General features: G+C 31.8%; 1 protein-coding gene across 4 annotated transcripts in view; it reads right to left on the bottom strand.

The window, feature by feature from the left end:
* The window catches only part of LOC148624817 (uncharacterized), a 45987-nt gene that overhangs the window by 27676 nt on the left and 4602 nt on the right, over positions 1-13709 (bottom strand). For 2 of the 4 annotated variants that reach the window (XM_088567744.1, XM_088567742.1), the window contains exons 2-3: positions 7256-7399; positions 6349-6376 (exon numbers count right to left, since the gene is read on the bottom strand). In XM_088567744.1, the coding sequence (XP_088423870.1) occupies positions 6349-6376; positions 7256-7390 (163 nt within the window). In that variant the 5' untranslated portion in view covers positions 7391-7399. Of the gene's footprint in view, positions 1-6348; positions 6377-7255; positions 7400-8346; positions 8380-9152; positions 9187-13709 lie in introns of those variants that run through there. The other 2 variants (XM_088567745.1, XM_088567741.1) reach the window with 2 other exon arrangements.

Genomic DNA, 13709 nt, shown 5'->3' with positions numbered 1-13709 from the left:
CATTTTAGCTATTTATTTGAAAGAAAAACAAAAAATAAAAAAAATATTCATTTTTTCATATATAAGAGGCAATGTATGGAAAATGACTATTTTCAAGTCCTAACCACATACTTAAAATGTGTTGTAACTTGAAAACTATCCTTTATGCAGGAGTATTACTTGCTTTAGGTTACCTGAATATAGATATGCTCATCATAAATAGTCAAGATAATAATTTTATTGAACTGATATCCTACAAATTCATGAAAACAAAATGCATTTCCAAATTTGGTAAAAATTAACTATAAATGCAAAAAACCAGAGCTACCATAAAAAATCAGGTTCAAAAGTTGGCTAATTCATCTTAAAAGTGTTACCTGTATTGGGGTACTACTTTTTCAGCTGGTAAAGACCACTTGCTGAATATCCAACTTTACTTGAAAAACTGGCTTACTAGGTCTCAGTATCGTATTAATTTTCCCATAGACTTCTATAGTGAAGTGCATATTTTTAGGATTTTTTAAAAAATATGTAAATTGATTCAATAAAACTTTCACTTATGTAGCATTTCTAAGGACATGTGAAAAAACAATTTCCCGCAAAGAAAATAGGGTGAGTCCACGAAGATTGGACAGAAAAGTAGTCTTGAACTATAAATAGCCATTTTCCCTACTTTCACTTTCGTTTTGCACTCACCAAACCAACCTTTTCAGTGGAACATTTTTATGATATTATGTTAGATTTTCTTTTAAAAAAGTTCTTCATCTTACAGTGTGATGTTTGCTCTATTTTTTAAGTCATTGTTCATGTCTTTTGACAAAACATTAGTTTGTAGAGAGGCAAAAAGAAAATGCACTATATTTTTATGGCATCCATGTTTTGACGTACACCCGCTCAGGGATATGCAATACGATACTGGTACCTATTACTAATAAACATTTCAATATAATCCTAAAAGTTGTTGTTTTTCTGCTAGAGTATTCATTTCCATACTGAAAATTCAGAATATCATTGCCCTGCTACAAACATGAGTTTTCTATTAAAATTCTTATATAGGTACCCTATTCCAGGCATAAGACTAATATCTCAATGTTAGCCAGAAAATATTACTTTTGATAAAAAGCTGCTGTATTAATCAAACTAAGCAACTTTGTGGTTTATTCTGACATGGTAGATACATGAGCTGTACTATGAGTTCCAAATCATTATTTAATCCCCACTTGTGAGTTCCATATATGGAAATATTAATATCCGAACCTCCTTTTTTGTCTTTAACTCAAGGGAGCCTCTTGTTTAAAGTAAAGTATAATGACCGGTACAACCAACTGTTTTAAACTATAGATATGGTCATTTCAATTATAATAAATCCAGAAAAAATTATACCAATATCATAGTTTTAAAAAAATATAGCTTTTCATATGCAGAAAATACAGATTTTAAGCCATTTTGGTACCCCAGGCAGATACAAATGGACCTCAATGTGACAGGAAAAGGACTTTTTCTTTAAAACAGATAGCTATGATGCAAGAAATATAGTTTACTGGTATAAATATTATAATAACAATTGTCTGCTTTAGATACTTTTTGAAAAAATTCAGTTTTTATATGAAAAAACACCATTATTTTTCTTGCCGCATTAGAATCTGTCCATTTGAACCACTAAAAAAAGTCCACTAAAAAATTGGCTGATGACTTTTGTGACATTTCTGTGTTTAAATCAACCACACAGTTATATGGCAACTCATTTTAGCTATTTATTTGAAAGAAAAACAAAAAATAAAAAAAATATTCATTTTTTCATATATAAGAGGCAATGTATGGAAAATGACTATTTTCAAGTCCTAACCACATACTTAAAATGTGTTGTAACTTGAAAACTATCCTTTATGCAGGAGTATTACTTGCTTTAGGTTACCTGAATATAGATATGCTCATCATAAATAGTCAAGATAATAATTTTATTGAACTGATATCCTACAAATTCATGAAAACAAAATGCATTTCCAAATTTGGTAAAAATTAACTATAAATGCAAAAAACCAGAGCTACCATAAAAAATCAGGTTCAAAAGTTGGCTAATTCATCTTAAAAGTGTTACCTGTATTGGGGTACTACTTTTTCAGCTGGTAAAGACCACTTGCTGAATATCCAACTTTACTTGAAAAACTGGCTTACTAGGTCTCAGTATCGTATTAATTTTCCCATAGACTTCTATAGTGAAGTGCATATTTTTAGGATTTTTTAAAAAATATGTAAATTGATTCAATAAAACTTTCACTTATGTAGCATTTCTAAGGACATGTGAAAAAACAATTTCCCGCAAAGAAAATAGGGTGAGTCCACGAAGATTGGACAGAAAAGTAGTCTTGAACTATAAATAGCCATTTTCCCTACTTTCACTTTCGTTTTGCACTCACCAAACCAACCTTTTCAGTGGAACATTTTTATGATATTATGTTAGATTTTCTTTTAAAAAAGTTCTTCATCTTACAGTGTGATGTTTGCTCTATTTTTTAAGTCATTGTTCATGTCTTTTGACAAAACATTAGTTTGTAGAGAGGCAAAAAGAAAATGCACTATATTTTTATGGCATCCATGTTTTGACGTACACCCGCTCAGGGATATGCAATACGATACTGGTACCTATTACTAATAAACATTTCAATATAATCCTAAAAGTTGTTGTTTTTCTGCTAGAGTATTCATTTCCATACTGAAAATTCAGAATATCATTGCCCTGCTACAAACATGAGTTTTCTATTAAAATTCTTATATAGGTACCCTATTCCAGGCATAAGACTAATATCTCAATGTTAGCCAGAAAATATTACTTTTGATAAAAAGCTGCTGTATTAATCAAACTAAGCAACTTTGTGGTTTATTCTGACATGGTAGATACATGAGCTGTACTATGAGTTCCAAATCATTATTTAATCCCCACTTGTGAGTTCCATATATGGAAATATTAATATCCGAACCTCCTTTTTTGTCTTTAACTCAAGGGAGCCTCTTGTTTAAAGTAAAGTATAATGACCGGTACAACCAACTGTTTTAAACTATAGATATGGTCATTTCAATTATAATAAATCCAGAAAAAATTATACCAATATCATAGTTTTAAAAAAATATAGCTTTTCATATGCAGAAAATACAGATTTTAAGCCATTTTGGTACCCCAGGCAGATACAAATGGACCTCAATGTGACAGGAAAAGGACTTTTTCTTTAAAACAGATAGCTATGATGCAAGAAATATAGTTTACTGGTATAAATATTATAATAACAATTGTCTGCTTTAGATACTTTTTGAAAAAATTCAGTTTTTATATGAAAAAACACCATTATTTTTCTTGCCGCATTAGAATCTGTCCATTTGAACCACTAAAAAAAGTCCACTAAAAAATTGGCTGATGACTTTTGTGACATTTCTGTGTTTAAATCAACCACACAGTTATATGGCAACTCATTTTAGCTATTTATTTGAAAGAAAAACAAAAAATAAAAAAAATATTCATTTTTTCATATATAAGAGGCAATGTATGGAAAATGACTATTTTCAAGTCCTAACCACATACTTAAAATGTGTTGTAACTTGAAAACTATCCTTTATGCAGGAGTATTACTTGCTTTAGGTTACCTGAATATAGATATGCTCATCATAAATAGTCAAGATAATAATTTTATTGAACTGATATCCTACAAATTCATGAAAACAAAATGCATTTCCAAATTTGGTAAAAATTAACTATAAATGCAAAAAACCAGAGCTACCATAAAAAATCAGGTTCAAAAGTTGGCTAATTCATCTTAAAAGTGTTACCTGTATTGGGGTACTACTTTTTCAGCTGGTAAAGACCACTTGCTGAATATCCAACTTTACTTGAAAAACTGGCTTACTAGGTCTCAGTATCGTATTAATTTTCCCATAGACTTCTATAGTGAAGTGCATATTTTTAGGATTTTTTAAAAAATATGTAAATTGATTCAATAAAACTTTCACTTATGTAGCATTTCTAAGGACATGTGAAAAAACAATTTCCCGCAAAGAAAATAGGGTGAGTCCACGAAGATTGGACAGAAAAGTAGTCTTGAACTATAAATAGCCATTTTCCCTACTTTCACTTTCGTTTTGCACTCACCAAACCAACCTTTTCAGTGGAACATTTTTATGATATTATGTTAGATTTTCTTTTAAAAAAGTTCTTCATCTTACAGTGTGATGTTTGCTCTATTTTTTAAGTCATTGTTCATGTCTTTTGACAAAACATTAGTTTGTAGAGAGGCAAAAAGAAAATGCACTATATTTTTATGGCATCCATGTTTTGACGTACACCCGCTCAGGGATATGCAATACGATACTGGTACCTATTACTAATAAACATTTCAATATAATCCTAAAAGTTGTTGTTTTTCTGCTAGAGTATTCATTTCCATACTGAAAATTCAGAATATCATTGCCCTGCTACAAACATGAGTTTTCTATTAAAATTCTTATATAGGTACCCTATTCCAGGCATAAGACTAATATCTCAATGTTAGCCAGAAAATATTACTTTTGATAAAAAGCTGCTGTATTAATCAAACTAAGCAACTTTGTGGTTTATTCTGACATGGTAGATACATGAGCTGTACTATGAGTTCCAAATCATTATTTAATCCCCACTTGTGAGTTCCATATATGGAAATATTAATATCCGAACCTCCTTTTTTGTCTTTAACTCAAGGGAGCCTCTTGTTTAAAGTAAAGTATAATGACCGGTACAACCAACTGTTTTAAACTATAGATATGGTCATTTCAATTATAATAAATCCAGAAAAAATTATACCAATATCATAGTTTTAAAAAAATATAGCTTTTCATATGCAGAAAATACAGATTTTAAGCCATTTTGGTACCCCAGGCAGATACAAATGGACCTCAATGTGACAGGAAAAGGACTTTTTCTTTAAAACAGATAGCTATGATGCAAGAAATATAGTTTACTGGTATAAATATTATAATAACAATTGTCTGCTTTAGATACTTTTTGAAAAAATTCAGTTTTTATATGAAAAAACACCATTATTTTTCTTGCCGCATTAGAATCTGTCCATTTGAACCACTAAAAAAAGTCCACTAAAAAATTGGCTGATGACTTTTGTGACATTTCTGTGTTTAAATCAACCACACAGTTATATGGCAACTCATTTTAGCTATTTATTTGAAAGAAAAACAAAAAATAAAAAAAATATTCATTTTTTCATATATAAGAGGCAATGTATGGAAAATGACTATTTTCAAGTCCTAACCACATACTTAAAATGTGTTGTAACTTGAAAACTATCCTTTATGCAGGAGTATTACTTGCTTTAGGTTACCTGAATATAGATATGCTCATCATAAATAGTCAAGATAATAATTTTATTGAACTGATATCCTACAAATTCATGAAAACAAAATGCATTTCCAAATTTGGTAAAAATTAACTATAAATGCAAAAAACCAGAGCTACCATAAAAAATCAGGTTCAAAAGTTGGCTAATTCATCTTAAAAGTGTTACCTGTATTGGGGTACTACTTTTTCAGCTGGTAAAGACCACTTGCTGAATATCCAACTTTACTTGAAAAACTGGCTTACTAGGTCTCAGTATCGTATTAATTTTCCCATAGACTTCTATAGTGAAGTGCATATTTTTAGGATTTTTTAAAAAATATGTAAATTGATTCAATAAAACTTTCACTTATGTAGCATTTCTAAGGACATGTGAAAAAACAATTTCCCGCAAAGAAAATAGGGTGAGTCCACGAAGATTGGACAGAAAAGTAGTCTTGAACTATAAATAGCCATTTTCCCTACTTTCACTTTCGTTTTGCACTCACCAAACCAACCTTTTCAGTGGAACATTTTTATGATATTATGTTAGATTTTCTTTTAAAAAAGTTCTTCATCTTACAGTGTGATGTTTGCTCTATTTTTTAAGTCATTGTTCATGTCTTTTGACAAAACATTAGTTTGTAGAGAGGCAAAAAGAAAATGCACTATATTTTTATGGCATCCATGTTTTGACGTACACCCGCTCAGGGATATGCAATACGATACTGGTACCAACAGTCATAATCTCGGTCAAATATTAACATAATGATAACTTTTTTGTTTCTTTTCTTTGTGGGGGTGGGGGGGGGGGTAGTTTTGTATTGTGTGTGACCCATTTACTAAATTTGGCATTAATCATAATTTACAAAGACAGACATGCAAGGATGGTTTGACTATTCATGATTTCAAGTTATGTATTAAACGCTGTAATTCACAACGAAATAGCGATTTATATCATACATTTTCAGGATTCTCGACAGAAATTTTATTATTATTATTAGTTATTTATAAGTTACCTGTTACTAGTTTGGGTTCTCCGACAACCTGCAAATTAATCACAATTTTCATAAAAAGCAAATATTGACGGTATTACCGTGCCGAATGCAAATTAGGCTAAAAATGAGCTTATAGACACAAAATTGAGCTCATACACACAAATTAAAGCAGATGCAGTTGACTTTATGTCATTTCAGGTGTAATCAAGATTAACTCTTTTTGAATTGAACCCCATACATTTTGCAACTTAGGCTACCGCACCGTCTTTTCCTACCGCATTGTCCATTTTATCATACCAATTTTTGCAATTGAAACTTCCCTATAAATTTTACTAAAACAATTAACTCAATTTTTAAATAAGAATGATTTTTTTTAAATCAATTTGATTTTTAAATCAGTGATTTTGAGTTAAATAAAAAATGTACAAAAAGTAACGAAAGCCGCAAGTCTTCATTAGTCTACCTATGGTTATTCAAAAGGTCTATTAGACAACGTTTATCGAAATATTCCAATAATACATGAAATAAAACAACACAGTAAACATTATGAGTAGGATCTTTGGAAGCAGTGATATCGTTTCCAGCTTATTAATTATATCTTGTGTATATGTAACTGGGTGATTGTTTAAGATTGGTACGACATAGTTGAAATAAAAAAAGTAAAATGGTCCTACTTTCAAAAGAAAAGAAAAAGAAACACGTGCTTGTAAATTTAGAAAATTTGGCATGAAATTAAAAAAAGGAAACAACTAAATCTTTAATGGAAGAGTCGGTACATTGTATATGTAGGTCATCTTTGACATTGTACATGTAGGTCATCTTTGTTCCCTGTTCTTTTTTTACACTGAAGCCATAACGTTTTTAAATTGTCCCATTTTTGATGCTTCGGTATTTGTTTTCAATATGTATATACAATAATCGAACTCACCCTAAATTTGAAGACCGCTCTTTCATGAATCAAACTTAAGCAGTTATTTATATACCCTTCAACGTCGACACCTTGGTTATCTATATTGTTCTGTACTTCTACTTCTAATAAAAACCATGATGATGACTCCGACATTTCCGTTCGCTACAATTCATATAAATCATATTTTCTATTGTAAGTATTGGAATTTTACTCATATTGCGCATAAGTAAGTGGCAAAAATAAATGAAAAAAACTTAATCGAAATGCATAATTACCATTGATATATTACATTTTCTTGCTTTCGTTATTTCAAATTCACAATTTTTCGCCCCGTGCGGGTCCGGTTGTCAAAAAAAAAATAGGCCCGAAGCAGCGCTAAGCTTGTCGTAAAAGGCGACTAAATAATAAATGCTCAGATTCTGGCCCGGGGGCTAGGGCGCTCAGCCCACAGAGCAACTGGGTTGTGTGCTCCAGGTGGTGGAATTTGGTACCCTTGGAATGCTACATACTGGAGTCGTCAGGCCATAATACGGAAAACCTGACCGCAAACCATACTGGTGTACCGTGTTGGGAAAAACGCTATGTTCCTTGCGTGTTAAGAACCCTACTGTGGTATTCTATCGGAGTAGGAACATTTGCGCTCCGCCACAGGAGGCTAAATTGCCCGATCCAAACCCACCTCTCCCTATTTCAAGTGGCAATCGAAACCTGTCGACCCTGTTTTCCTTATGTCCTCTCTTATTTTTCATTTGATCATCATTTCATGTTCATTTTATCATCCATTTCATGTTAACCGCCTGAATATAGCTGCTCGGGCGTTAAACCCGAACAATCAATCACAATTTTCCCTTTTTTAAATTCTAATCTTGAACTTCATGCACATTTAAAATTGACAATTTCTTTGATTATATTGCTTCAAAGGTGAAAATATAAATTCTTTGCCATTCAAAATAACATAAATTTAAAGTTTAGTTCAAATATATACATTTCTGACAACTTAAAAAGATTTTTCATGTCAGGAGTGAATCACTGGGCTTACGGCATTTAAGTTGATGGAATTGTAACCCCGATCGGAGACTAACGGACACAGGGTTACGTTTCAGTTATACCTGTGAGGACCAATTCGTTATATGTGTCATAGTTTCCATCCGTTCAATCCGGACGAGATATTTTTTACCAACTCTGAGTGTGTTTCCTGAAATAAAATTACCGAACACTGATCTGTTCCATAACCAAGTCAAGTCCAAAATAAATCTGGCAATATAGATATTACACAACCGGTGCAGCTGCTACCGCAATTGTCCTGTCTTGGTACAGGCACACCAAACGAAATGGTGAGGTAAATCTAGATTTTACATCGCGCGCGCTAAACCTCACTCTTCATTTCGGGGTGACTATACCAGTGGTGATTAAAACGCATGTGCATGCTATTGTCATAATCGGTAAATCAGCAGTCACATCAGCACAAAGAACAGTTTACAAAAAAACCCAAATAGTACTCATTGTTTTAGAAGAAACCGAGTATTTTCAACCAAGGACTGATACAAAAAGACTTTGGTTAAGAAAACTTTAAGACGCATTTCCTCACACCCCTGATTCAGAAGTCTGATACACAGATATTTATGACGTTTAAAAGCAGAGGACACCAACTCTACCGGTGCACCTGGTCCATGGTCCCCGTTTACATGGAATCAGGGTTGCTCATCTACTTTTGTGTTTTGTAAGTGTTATATTGGTTATTTCATGTTCTTTGTTGTTTGTGTTTATTGCCCTTACTATATAAGTTTAGAAGTGGATTAGTTAAATACAAATGTGAATAATAAATTAAGTGAATAGTTGTTAGTAAATACCATTTAACCCAAGAAATAGGGCCCAAATTCTTTTTAATCTTATGGCCTTAGTGAGACACACTTACCTCTAGCTGAATGAGGAAGGCACCAACCTCTTACCTTAATAGGAAAAGGAAACCATTAGTTATAATTGATTTTGATCTGTATGTAAAATATCCTTTCATTGAAATTTAGTAAATGTACAATGAACGAATATTAATTTGGTTAGTCTAAAACCGTTTAACTAATCACCAAATCATCCTATTAACATATCACGGAAGATTCAAAACCGATATATTTTTGAAAGGAAAAAGTAATTTAAAGTCAAGTTAGGGGACGATTTTTTTATTTTGAAGGGGCCAGGCAGCATTTTCAGGGGTCTTAACATATATTTTTGAATTTTTGCGGGCCAGAAAATGTATTTTCAACCACATCGGGGCAAGGTTATTTGTTTCCTTCCACTGTATGACGTCTGAATATAGCTGAAATATTGATGCTCGGACGTTAAAACCCAACAATCAATCAATCATTCAATCCACTGTATGATCTTTTCTTCTAAGAGGTAAGAGGATTTATTCCTTGGTGTTAAGAGCAATTATTAAAATTATGTGCTAAAAACTATTGTTCGTTATTTTCAAAGCACCCTTTTCATATACGTTTCAATAAATCATAGGATCGAAAAAGATTGCGAAAATAGTTTGTGACTTGTTTCCGGTAAATTTAGTAGTCTGATTAATTATCAGTTTTTCTTTTCCTATCAAGTAAATGTTATATTGGATTATACTTAAAACAACTTGTGAAAGACGGATTCTGAAAAAAAATTTTGAAAACAAGTAATAAAGAAGCAGTAACACCAAAGACAAAAAGTAACAAAAATGACATACATGGTAACTTGAAAAAAGTTAATTTTTCGATTATATTGACATTTTGATAAAAAAAAAGATTTCTGAAAACTTGAGCTTCCTTTCGAATTTAACATGTTCACCTATTGCCCTCATATCTAAGTAGATAGACCTAGGGTAAGGGACACAACTGTTACAAATCATTCGAACGTTTGTATTCACCATTTTACATCAATCTCATGTAAGCATCAAAGTAATTTGGACTGATTTCATACTGTTTCAAACGAAAGCTTGAAAAAACTTGAAAATTGAATATGATACAAACATATCACTTATCAGTTATGTTCCTTACTCTAGGTCTACCTCCGTAATTACTATCCAACTTGTCATATCAACAATATGGGGAACTCCACTGACGTACGTGGTAACGTGAATGACTTTGTAAAGGTTAGAAAAATGTATGAAATAAACAAACAACTTTTGGTAATAAGTACAAACTTCATTGATTTATTGTTTCTTCCATACTATTTGAACGAAACTATGTTCTTTTCATTTCACGAATATAAATATATCTAACATATGTAATACCATGGACATTCAAGTAACACAAAGAAAGTTTCATTTGAGCAATGAAAAATCTTTAAGATACATGTAGATATGTTATTAGAAATTAATTTTAAAAATTGTTAAATTGTATTTCCATGTTTTCTTATTCATTTTTGAAACTTCATAAAATCAAATTATTTTATCTGAAAAGCAAATAATGTTAATACAAGAGCTTAATGTAACAACAGAGATAATATTTTTTACCATATTAAAAATGCGCAATGTTTCAAATCAAATCAGGATATACAAATACTTTCATCATAATGTAAAAGTCAAACTCCATTTTGTTTTTCACAACCCTAAACGGAAATGTTCACTTAGTCATTTCATACAGTAATCTAAAGAGTGCACATAAATTCTTAGAAATTGAGACGAATTACAGTTCCGGTTCATTAACTTTTTGAGAGCACGTTACCACAACTTGTGTTCAAGATTAAATACTAAGTTATTTTGTCCATGCTGTACCAGCACACGTATCTCTATCCGAATCTTTGGGTTAGTGAACCCAAAAAGGGCGCAATCTATAGAAGGTCAAATAACATCAGTATTTTCAATAAGGATTTTTTCATAAATCCTATTGATACTATTTGTCATAACTTTCCTCGTCCTTTTTATTCCTTTCTTAGTAATTGTTTCCTTTATTCCTGCTGTGAGTCGGCTTATGTCATCTCTCTCATAAAAAGCACGGACCATCTTATTTACTCGTTTGCTGTGTGAGCTTCTCTTCTTCCGTTGTCGTCCTGCTGTGAATCCAAATTGCTTCGCTGCTTCTGTAAGAATCTTGTACTTTTTCAACAGCTTTCCTCTCATGATCTCGGACAAACAGTGATTTCCTTTGCACTTTGCTTTATATTTTGCCAATAGGTCTCAGTATCGTATTAATTTTCCCATAGACCTCTATAGTGAAGTGCATATTTTTAGGATTTTTTAAAAAATATGTAAATTGATTCAATAAAACTTTCACTTATGTAGCATTTCTAAGGACATGTGAAAAAATAATTTCCTGCAAAGAAAATAGGGTGAGTCCACGAAGATTGGACAGAAAAGTAGTCTTGAACTATAAATAGCCATTTTCCCTACTTTCACTTTCGTTTTGCACTCACCTAACCAACCTTTTCAGTGGAACATTTTTATGATATCATGTTAGATTTTCTTTTAAAAAAGTTCTTCATCTTACAGTGTGATGTTTGCTCTATTTTTTAAGTCATTGTTCATGTCTTTTGACAAAACATTAGTTTGTAGAGAGGCAAAAAGAAAATGCACTATATTTTTATGGCATCCATGTTTTGACGTACACCCGCTCAGGGATATGCAATACGATACTGGTACCAATAGTTCTTGATACAATGCAAATTGGAATTGAAGTGCTTTCTTTGTTTGTCTTTTCAGAAGCCGTCTCTTTGCACGTGATCCTTTCCCTTTCTCTGTAGGTTACCAATTCAACCAATGAGCATTTGGAACGTACGCAAAAATAGTCCTACGCAGAAATTACTCCTGTTCCTCATAGTGCTGTGAAAAAAGTTCTCATCTCATTTAAAAAATTTAAACAGTTTCTGAGAGGAAAAACATTTCTGTACATTTTATAGGTGCATTTTGCTTCTTGTGATGTGAAGCCTAATCTCCATAATGATTTCTAAATATACCCCTATCTTTTGAAAACACTGGGATTTCCCATGCTATTTATAGACACTTCACTTCCTGTGACCAGTACTGCACTGCAAGTCTGCTAACCCCACATGCCATTCTGCGGATTGTGAGCTGACATATGTAGAATCATGCTGATATATAGTCCTCTGCAGGTTAAAGTTAAGGTAAAGTCCAGAGAAGCCATTGAATATTGTGAAAGTAGCATAGAAGCCTATGGGAAGTGGAATTAGTGGTTTTTAACCTGTAGACCAGCGTCTTAGAAGTTTTTTTGTCTTTGTTCTCTGAGTTTCCTGTACTGTACTTGTTTGAGGTGTAAGCGCATCTGAAGCCTTTGTGTTAATCGTTTCAGTCTAATCTTCCAATTGGGATTTTAATTGTACATTGAATTTTTAGCACTTTGCCATCAACCGTTTTTTTTTCATCTTGTGCTGTGATATTCCTGTCTGGGCTCAACAGAAGAAGGTAGCGCAAGGATTTAATTTTTCTTCTGCTCTTCTGTTTTGGTCATTGTCTCTTCTCTGTCTATAACGACGTTGTTTTTCGGCATTCGTTAGTGGTATGGTACTCTGTAAATATACATAAAAAGTCTTAAGAAATAAATCTTGCTTCCGTTTAAAGAAATTTCTGAAAGTTGAAAATTATCAGCTGTAATATTGTTAAAGGTATGCCCTGATGTTCCTGCTGAAATGTCCATTATGTTAATAGTCATGTATATATATTTACGTACATATTCTCGGCTATTGTGCATCCGTATTTCATTTGATGTTTATCAAGGATTTTAGGCAAGTATAAAGATCTGCCATTTGATTTTCCTTTGCTTATATATTTATGTATCCAAAGTGTTACTTTAACTTTCATAGTGTTACTGTCTATTACAAATTTTCACATAGAACAAAAAAAAACTTATTTTAAATTTTAATTGCAACATGTCATTAGTCTTTCTTTACATATAAAACAGAAGATTATAAAGTTTTCTTAATATAGATATATTTTAAAATCCTTTAATTAACCAATAGTTCCTTGGCATAACAAAATATATCCATTATGTTACTTTTTTATAGTAACTAAATGGACAGTAACATCAAGGAAATATCTGCCCAAATCATTCTCCAATTAGAAAATAAATTGCTTCCCAGTCAAAAAATAAAATATTATCCTCAACTGCTTCAAACAGGAATTTCAAAGATAATTTTTTGAACATTTGATTTGATTGTTCGTCATCCTTTTACTAATAACTATATGGACCAAAACATTATTACGGTTAAGATAATACATACCTTGACATTGATTCATTGGCAAACCAACAATTTGGTGTCTTCTTTCAGTAGCAAAATTGCTGCACATAAAATGGTGTCTTGTAGGGATACTATATTTAAGAACATTCATTGAAAGGTAGATAACTTATATGCATACTTAAATGGTTTTTAGTAACAACATGGACATTGCAATAGTCACTCTTTATTTCAGCTTAAAAATACAATTATGGTACTATTTGGTGAGACGGTTTTTACCGTTTCTGATAATTGACATCCTACAAAATGTATTATA

The sequence above is a fragment of the Perna viridis genome, chromosome 2, assembly GCF_037379345.1.
Source record: "Perna viridis isolate PV_CMFRI_1.1 ecotype Kerala chromosome 2, ASM3737934v1, whole genome shotgun sequence".
NCBI lineage: Eukaryota > Metazoa > Mollusca > Bivalvia > Mytilida > Mytilidae > Perna > Perna viridis.
Note: the sequence above shows the minus strand (reverse complement) of the source record. Positions and strands in the feature narration are given on the sequence as shown.